Here is a 9865-nt window from a genome sequence, read left to right as displayed (position 1 = left end):
GCTCACACATCAACACTTAGCAATTTTAACACAACGAACACTCAGTAATACGATAACGCTCAAGGCTTTAGCCCACCTCAATTCTGTGAACCTAATGGTTGGTCACTTGTGGCCACTTTCAGTGTTTACATGTGAATATGTGCAGCTGAGCATCCAAGAAAATACTTAGTTATTACAGTAAGGGACACATTGACGATGCCCGGAAGTCAGCTTGCTTTCTGACAAAACTTAAAAACCTGGAAGGTAAAAAGTTTTTCTCGTTTTCTGTTTGTGTGCTGACTCAAAAATGAATAAATGATGAGAAACAGGTTTTACCCACTCCTTCTCATTCCTTATTGAACAGGGATTTCGTATTTGAGTCGTGATGTGGTTTGTCTCTCCGGGTCATTCCTGCCTCAAGAGTAGCACTGAGATGATGGTGACTAACACTTCTTCAACAACGTACGTCACTGACAGTGCTAAAAATAGACTGCCCAGGAATGTGACTGGAATTCTGGAAAACAGCTGGAAAAGTGACTCTGTTCGCTGTCGTAGGTCTTCATATGTGTTCCTGTGACGGCTTTCTGGGCCCTTTACTGTGTTTTGAGCTTGTGCTATTTTATATTTGCATGTTCCAACAGGTACATAAAGGCATAAAGTTGAAAGAATATCTGTACCTGCAAAAGTGTCCACACATTGGTACGCTTACTTCTGGTAAAATGTTATAGTAGATTATTACCAGCTACCCTGAGAAAAAAATTTCCTATGAAAGCATGCTCAGGTTAACATCTATCTATCTATCTATCTATCTATCTATCTATCTATCTATCTATCTATCTATCTATCTATCTATCTATCTATCTATCTATCTATCTATCTGTCTATCTGTTCATTCATTCACCCATTAATCCACCTAGACATGAATGTTGAATCGTGAATGAATGTCTTTCTATCAAGCCATCCTTTCCAACCCTGCTGGTTATTTATACACGCCATTGAATCATATTTTGTCATGGATGTGACGCCTGCGCAGTAGACGGCGTGAAAATCTGAATCATGGATGGAGAGAGAGAGAGAGAGAGAGGCAGAGAGAGAGAGAGAGAGAGAGAGAGGAGGGGGGAGAGTGACTGTAGAGTGATGGGACCCGGCTGAGGGAACAGCAGCGAGTGATCACTCTCCGAGCTGGTAATGACAGGTAAATGACTGATTTTAATGATTTTATGAAGGATATTTATGAAATTACAGAAGCTCGGCTGGGTTGTTGATTGTGTGAAGAGCGTATCATGAAAGCATCTTTCCTCCAGCGGTGCCATCCTTGCACGCGATACCGTCTTGCACATCTGGAAGCAGCGTTCACGAGGAGGGAAACAATGTGGGAAATGTTTTCTTTAAAGCTTTGTGTTGTCACTTTTGTTTTGCTTTTTCATGTCTTGATTTATAACTACGCGTTTCGGGCGTCGGTAGCCTGATCAAATGGGCTAAAACTTCCACCCCAGGCTCGTACCTGCACATGTCACATTTAGAGAGTACATTTCGCATCCAGGTGGTTGCAGAAGACGTGATTTAGTCCAAAATGCGTTCGATGCAAAGTCCGCCTTTCTAAGTTTAATTGAAAAAGCGTGCCTCGGGTCTATTTGCGTCTCATGGGGGGTTGGGAGGACGAATGGATGAGGTCTGTTTTCAGACTGGCGTCACACATTACGTCTGTGTGTTTTCCTGCCTGGCTGAGGGCTGGATGGGAATAATGGCGTTCAGCACCGCGGCCAGCTCCCGTTCAGACACGTTTGTAGGCAGGGTTAATTCATTTAGGTCTTCGCCTCGATCACTGTAGGAATGGATTCTGGTTTTTGTTTTTGAAAAGCATTGTCCTGATTCAGGTCAAGATAGGTCGAAGTGTAAACCTGTTCGTTCAGTTTTGCTTTATATTTGCTAACCCTTCCAGCTTGTGTTGGGGACAAAATGTCAAAACACATTGCAGAAGAGTCATCTGTGAGCTGTTAGCTCTCCTCAATGTAGTGTTTCACCATTTTCACTAGTGTTTTTTATACTATTGCTTTAATTGAGCCCCAGTTTATACACTCTTAAAGTTATGTTATTCAGTGAATCAAAAACCCATATATGTAAGTTAGTTTCAGCTATTTACGTTGCTTATATTATTTATTTATACCTACTTCTGTATCTTTGAATGTTGTCCTGGAGCAGATAAGGTCAAGGACACTGATTAGACCTGTGAGCACTGAAGCAAATGTCACGTTGTTGAAATGACTTTGAAAGAAATTGAAGGTCATTACATCTTATCAATCTCTCATATTCCAATATTTTACATGCTTCATTATTTGGCTGGGTGACGACTATTTAAACTGTCTCGACTGTATGCAGATATGGGTGCAAAGAGACTTCACAGCATCTGGGCAGAGCCAGATGTTCATGTGAGTCCTCAGCAGGTACAAATTAAGCAGTAATATGATTAACATGAGGTACCAGGGAACAGTGTGGCTCATCTTAATGCAGAATAATCACACTCATATTATGTTAGCTAATTCAATCCCTGACATTTCACATGTTCTATGAGAATTCATGGTTGGTAATTCTGGTAACGTTTCCATCTACTCTACACATTTATGTCAGTATAATTACCGATAACAAGCAATAAGGAAGCTCAGATAACAAATAAAGCTGCTGTACAATGGAAGGACAACACATCAGCTCTGTCCTCTCAACTTTTGAATTATTCCTCCCACAATGTTTACATGTAACATCTCAGAATACAGATTCATTCCTTACAGCATTTTTTAAACATCACTTCATCCGCCGGATGTAATTGATTTACAAACCGTAAATCGTAATGAATTTGTTGTTTGGGTTTTGTTTTTTTTGAGTTTGAATCTGGTCACATCAGCTACATATATTGCCTGTTTGCTGAAGGCCGTTTATGTCTATTTATCACATGTCACAAGAGCCTTTGGAACCATAATATATTGGAAAATACCGTTACTATGATGCCAACATGGGGATCAACATGTTATTCCCACTGCTGCTCCCCAGTCTGTTTCAGTTGTGGTGCAACAGAAACAGCAGTTGAGATTTTAGTGCCAGCTGACAAAAAACTTGAAACATAGTTCTGTGTGTTTGTATAGAGGCACTGAACTGTGAAATGCCTCTGGATCTGAAATGGGCACTGAGGGAATTGCAAGTATGTGTAAAGTAACATTTCCAAGGGCAGATTAAAGAATTATTGCCTTCTTTCTCTTTTTTAAAGGAGAGTTACTTTTAAAGCAACAAAACAATTATATAATAAATGTTATAATGGAAATGCAGCTTTGACAACGCTGATAGTTCCATTCCTACAATGAAATTATGCAAAACCATGAGTTTGGGGAAAATACTTTATACTACATGATCCATTAACAATTTTATGTTCAGGAAATCTACCACAACAAAACTCGTTAGTACATATAACATGATATCTATTCTTTCATAGAAAACAATTATTATTTTGGTGGTATATTTCATTTGCGAACGACAAACCTGACACATTCTCAGGTCATTTATACAGTATGTTCTCAATTTATATCTTTTATGAAACCTTTTTGACTGCAAGAAAATATGTTGCTTCATTTTTTTATGCACAGCACAAAAAAAAACGGGTGTGAGTTTATGATTTTTTCATGAAACACAATATAAAAAGAAAAGAAGGTTAACTCTGTGCATGCCAGCACTCTCTGCATCCAGCCAACACAGTATTAAATCTAACGAGGAGATGTAATATTTCATGGTTTATTTCATGACAGCAGACAAGGAGGGATACATCATTAATCTCAATGTACTGAGGCAACCATGCCTTCAGTAGAATGTTACATAACTTTGTAGCACCGGGTGTGAGGGTGCATGCTTGTGTGTGAGAATGTGTAAATGTGCTCTATATTTGTTTGTGCATGTTTATGCATGGGTAAAAGCCATGAGAGACTTGTCCCAAAAACCGTGTGGGTGGTTTCTTAAAGCAAGTGTGCAGTGATGCATTCGTATGTGTGTGTGTGTGTGTGTGTTTATGTGTCGTCATGCAGATAGACAGATGTGAAGGATGACTTCCTGCTCAGAGATCTGTGGGTCAGAGTATGGTGAACAAGCTCAAGCCAGCGGGAACTGCCAGCAGTATGGAGTCCGCTCCTACCTACACCAGGTACAAAGCAGACACACGCATGCATGTGCACAGATGAGTGACAAAGGAAAAAACAAGTGTCTTAGTAAGGTATTGGGCCACTGCGTACCACTAGAACAGCGTCAGCGTGCCTAGAAATTGATTCTACAGGTCACTGGGACTCTGCCAAAGGGAGATGTGGTGACTTTGTATCGATTTGCGAGACCCTGCCCTCAATGGGGACAACAGGACCCAAACCTTGGCAGAAAAATGCCACTTAAAAACATAACAGAGCCCCTGGGATCATCTCACTGTTGGGGTCAAGCATTCAGGCCTGAACTGTTCTCTTGGTGTACGCCACACATGCACTCGCCCACTAGTTGAGAAATGGTGAAGGATGACTAATCTGACCATACCACTCTTTCCACAGCTCAGTAGGCTGGTGCCTATGGTTTTCACACCACTGAACTCTCTAACGTGCATTCATGTTAGTAATGAGGGGTTTATGCATGGCAGTGCTGCTATAATATGCCTCTCTTTGGAACAGTTGATGGACTGTTCTTGCCGAAGCAGTGTGATCATGTCACACATTGACATTCTCAGTCACCTGATTGAGCCTGTTTTTCCTCACATATTGCACTAATGTACGTGGATCGCGATCATCAACAACAATTTCCGACCCCATTTACTGATGTCGTTCCCATAGAGCTAAATGCGGATGCCACTTAGTCACTGTTCCTACTTTAACACCAGCCAGCTGAACAGTCTTTGTGACTGAAGCTCCTGCCATCCATGCCCCAAACCATTAACCCTCTTTCAGAGTCACCTAGATCTTTTCCTTTTACCATCATGATAGAAAATCAGAATGAACTAATTTGATCCTTCCATGTATCCAACTCCTCTATCAATCATCTTTACAGTCATATTATTATTTATATATATATATATATATAGTGATTATTTATCATTTTGCTTCATTGTTTCTTTTTGAGGTTTTAGATTTAGTTTTAGATCTCTTGTGGCTTTCAGTTTCCACATTTAAAATGTAAAAAAATTAAGAACTCTCATCTCTGATCCAGTTTTATGAGGAGTGCACAGCGTCTATCTGGGAACACGATGAAGATTTTCAGATTCAGAGATCGCCTAGCAGGTGGAGCTCTTTACTCTGGAAGGTGAGCTTAACCTTCAGCTTGTTCAAACAAAACCAAATCTCACCTGCTGTTATTTGGATGATCATATTGTGTTGTAAGCAATGATCTGTAATTACAGCAAGACGTAGGTTTTGCTACATAGAACAAAACCTGCAACTTCTTTTCTTTTTCCTCACCAGGTCTGTCTCGCGTTCGGTACCCTGATCTTGTTTGCAGGCCTCATTGTTGTTTTGGTTGGTTATGCGACTCCAACCAGGATCGAAGCATTTGGCGAGGATGATCTCCTCTTTGTTGACAGGTAGATGTATATACATTCATTGAATAAAGATTGTATATCACAGTTTAACTTGTTGATTTTTTTGTGCCAGACTTTTGGTTGCACAAATATTAATGTTACACTTTTAACTGATTCTTTAAACTTTTTCTTCAACAGCCATGCAGTCAGTTTCAACCGCGCACTGGATGTCTGTAAGCTGACTGGTGCTGTGCTTTTCTGTGTGGGAGGCACCTCCATGGCTGTGGGTCTCCTGCTGTCTGCCTTTGCCAAAAGCTACTCCAAAGAAGAACTGTATCTGCAGCAGAAGTTTAAGGAGAGATTGGCAGATCTGCATGCAACAGTTGGTAAGGTGTCACCCTCTACCGCCTTATTATGACACATTATTGAATGAAGGTTGAAATGCAGGACAGCAAGTGAGAGTGTTTATTTTTTCTCACTGTTATGATGTTTTGTATGAGTACTCCACACAGCAGAACTGTTTATCTCACAGGTACCCCCATTATGAGAGCACCGACCCCCGGAGAGGGAAAGGTGCCAGTCACACTTTCCAAAGTCCAGAACATCCAGCCAACAACCACAAAGTCGGAGACCTGACAGAAGTCCAGATGAAGGCATAAAGTGAAGAACAGTGCGTGATGATTGATTGCTGTGCAGACTGCGTGTGTGTGCGAACATGTGTGTGTGTGGATCCATGTGTGCATTTTCTCTTTTGAAAGGTCAGCTTACATGACTGATAGTATTGGTTCTTCATCTTTATTTGCTGTTTTTGACATTAAAGCTTGTTCTCAAGGTTAAATAGGTGCAGCGTTAAGGTGTAGCTGAGCAAAGTTTAAATCTTCTGTTTGCACATCAGTTGCATGAAATTCATAATAATAATAATAATAATAATAACAAAGCACATGCAGGTCTGGAGCCCTACCCAGAAAAACAAACCACAGAAACAAATCAATAGTACACAGTCGCTGAACAACAACATCATAGTTTCCACTGAGTGTTTTTCCATCGAGAGGATTCACATTTTGTAAAAGAGGATGGTGTAGAGCAACAGATGCAGTGTTAAAACTTATTGATGATTGGCCCTCGTTCCCATACATGATCAAAAGGAGCCCTGGACACAACAACCATTATCTCTGCTAAGTGTCTAAGAGGACATCAGAGGATGGAGTGTTTTCTATGTGCAGAATACCTTGTGTCTACTGTGTGTACATGCGGATGCGGCACAAATTCATTACAACACTCACAGCAATTTGTCAAAACCGCACAATATGAATACATTTGCTTTAACTTACCAGTACTTTGTTTTAGTGCTCTTAACATGCAACAACAAGCCAAGAGAAGTCTGAGCAGATAGTTCACACATCATAAGGACAGATTAGAGACATAGATTACAGACTTTAAGGACAGATTTCACACTGACATTTTATTCTGCCTCATTAGGCCTCTGACCTTGTCTCCTTCAATGAATCTTCAGACAGGATCGATAAGACGAGACCAGACAAACTGATGAAAGGTACATTGAACCAGAGGGGACACGCAGAGCAATCTGTCAATTAAAAAAAATCATTATCAAACAGAAAATCTTCCAGAAAATACAAATAAGACATTTATCATGAGTTCTATCTTAGTTTTTACGTTTCCTAAATTACCTTATGCTTACCTATGCTCTTCCTTTCTTTGTCTCCTTGTTACAAACACACACCTGTTTATCCTTGCTGCCACATGTTTTCAACATTTTGAATCAAAATGTTGGAGTTGGTAAAAAAAAAAAAAAGAAGAAAAAAACGTGCAGGTGCTGCATGTTAAAATGAAGGTGGATGAGAGACAAACAAGATGACAGATGTGTTATATAAACGGGGGGATGAAGAGAGCACATCCAGCTCTCCAGTGAGATCACATCATTGTCGTGTTTGACAGCGCTTGTCGTTTTAGATACAATAGCTGCCTTCCTGCGCTCGCACACAAAACTTGAAACTACATAGGATATGCCGAGTCAAGCTGAACAGTATGCGATGCCATCAACATAGTGAAACGTTGCATCATCAAAGCTTTTTTTGTTTTAAGTGGTTGCATATTCATGTGTGTTCTTTATGTGAAACAGAAATTAAATCAAGAAGATTTTTATTTCATTTTATTCATTTGATACAAGCTTGGCGACACACAAGCACAATCAGCTGTTAACAGTCATGTTTTGCTGCTTTTTAAAACTTTTAGTCTCTATGTTCTATAAATATATTTGAAATATTGTGACCATGCCACTTTCAATTGTTATTTTTGCTGATTGATTACTCTTTTAATTGTACACAGACAATTTTTAGGACAATTTTCATAGTGATGGTCACAGTCTAAGTGCCATCAAGCTACATGCCTCCCCCCTCCTCCCCGAAAATCCATGCAGCAGCAATGCTAGACACTTGCTGTATAACATAATGAATTGCTGTGCTGGCTACCTATGTTCATGTAAGTTGACCTTTTAAAATGATTCCCACAACCCTATACTCTTCTGTCTTTCTACTTTTACTTAAATTTCTGTGATTTTATTTGAACAGATTTGGTCTCAGATACAAGACAAAGACGTAGCCATAACTATGAAGACAAACATCTCAATAATTCAGACATTTTCAAGGAACTTGCTAAACCACTCTTAAGCTGCAAACCTCCAGGACAAGAAGAATAACCAAACTGTTAAACAAGCTGTTACAAACAAAACCTCCAGTGTGGTCAGAGCGTTATTAAGTGATCAATAAATGTGCTGACTTCTAGATCCATGCTGTGAATTGTGAGTTGTTGTTTTTTTTATCTTTACGACGACCAACGTTGAGTTCTGCATCACAATCACAAATTCACAGTGGATATTTTTCTGTTCTTTATCTGACGATGAAAATAATGGTCACCCAGGACAAGTGTCTCCTGATGTAACAGTGGATTCTCCCAGTAAATTGGATGGAGAACAACTATATATCAATCTCTATATACAGTATGTCTATTTTTCAAAAAACACAATAAAATTGAAAAGCTCAAAATGTCTGAAGATTGTAATTATCCTTTTAATCACCCATCAACACTTAACTCATATAAACATACTGTATATTGTCAGTATACCTTCATGACTGATTATACTCCATACCTAACAATACTGAGAGCAGAAAGGTCTTGAATGTGTAAATTTAGATTTATTTTTTCACTTTTGTATTGCTTTTTTGTCATGTTTTTATTGTAAAATAGCTGCCTTGCTGTTTTAAATTCTGCCAAACAACTGACACTTCTGTCAATTCTATTTTAAATATTTAAGTACCTGAGATACAGGCTTGGTTCAATATAGTGTACATGTTCAAGCAAGGTCATTTTTGTTATTAAACATAAAGTGTATCCCCTTCGCTTCACGGTGAAAAACAGAGAAAGAACGAGTTATTATCAGGTTTGGTTTTCATTGATAAAAAACTCCAAAGTGTCAATGGTGTTCCAACATAATCAGCCTTCGTTACATTGTGTAGAAGCTTTTACTGTAATCAATCAGGAGAGTCAGTCAGGTAGGAGAAGCGCAAAAGGGTGCCAGAGCTATTCAGGGCCTTATTAACACACCCACGTGCAGACACACACACACACACACACACACACACACACACACACACACACACACACATACACATGCACACTAAAAGGAGATAAGCCAGAATTGATGGTAACTCCAGAAATAGCACCTTGAGGATCATCACCTCCACCAGTAAGACTGTATGACTCACACACACGCACACACCCGCCTCCGCCCCCTCTGCCTTTCTCTGTCTCTTGTTCTCTGCTCTCTCCCTCTACCTCACCGTCTCTTGCACCCGTGCCCCCCCCACCACCACCACCACCACCACCACCTCTCGTGGGATGGTGACTCACAAACACATTGACTGCATGAATCCCAATTTGAACAGCTGCAGGGATGAGAGGGTGGTGAGGTCATCCTAGACACTGAATTAGATCACAGTTCACACTATAGTTTCCTGTCTGTGGGAGGCAGTTTATAGTGGCTTTATGCAACCTTGTTTCATGGGGAAACAGAGAGGCTAAATGGCTGAACAACATAAAAAGGCGTGTTGGAAAAGTACAAGATATATTGGATTCTAAATCCTATCTCACCTGTCACTTTTCCACAATTAAAGGTGTTTAAGCCTCAGGAGCGTTACTTGCTAACCTTTGAATCTTGGTTCATTAAATTAGGATGTGGACCTAATTGAGTGAAGATTACACACAATATTATCATCATATTGACTGGTGGATTGATTTTGACAAAGTGGTTCAAAAGGTGAATGTTCTTTGCATAAATTACTGGAG

The 9865-nt window shown here is 39.8% G+C and overlaps 1 protein-coding gene across 1 annotated transcript; it reads left to right on the top strand.

Annotated features, from left to right (window-relative positions):
- The first annotated feature begins 1087 nt into the window (after positions 1 to 1087).
- On the top strand, positions 1088 to 8569 carry nrsn1 (neurensin 1). The gene is made up of 6 exons (XM_070835616.1): positions 1088 to 1174; positions 4044 to 4159; positions 5197 to 5289; positions 5448 to 5566; positions 5702 to 5889; positions 6036 to 8569. The coding sequence occupies exons 2-6, from the start codon at positions 4061 to 4063 to the stop codon at positions 6137 to 6139; spliced, it is 603 nt and encodes a 200-aa protein (XP_070691717.1). The 5' UTR covers positions 1088 to 1174; positions 4044 to 4060; the 3' UTR covers positions 6140 to 8569.
- The last annotated feature ends 1296 nt before the right edge of the window (positions 8570 to 9865 follow it).

This window comes from Pempheris klunzingeri, chromosome 8 (assembly GCF_042242105.1).
Source record: "Pempheris klunzingeri isolate RE-2024b chromosome 8, fPemKlu1.hap1, whole genome shotgun sequence".
Lineage (NCBI taxonomy): Eukaryota > Metazoa > Chordata > Actinopteri > Acropomatiformes > Pempheridae > Pempheris > Pempheris klunzingeri.
The sequence above is the reverse complement of the archived record's forward strand: the minus strand, read 5'-3'. Positions and strand labels throughout refer to the sequence as shown.

Coding starts and splice junctions, on each gene's coding strand:
- nrsn1 (XM_070835616.1), top strand. CDS start 4,061: ATGACTTCCTGCTCAGAGATCTGTGGGTCAGAGTATGGTGAACAAGCT. Junction 5,290..5,447: donor GGAGCTCTTTACTCTGGAAG/GTGAGCTTAACC, acceptor TTTCCTCACCAG/GTCTGTCTCGCGTTCGGTAC. Junction 5,567..5,701: donor GATCTCCTCTTTGTTGACAG/GTAGATGTATAT, acceptor TTTCTTCAACAG/CCATGCAGTCAGTTTCAACC.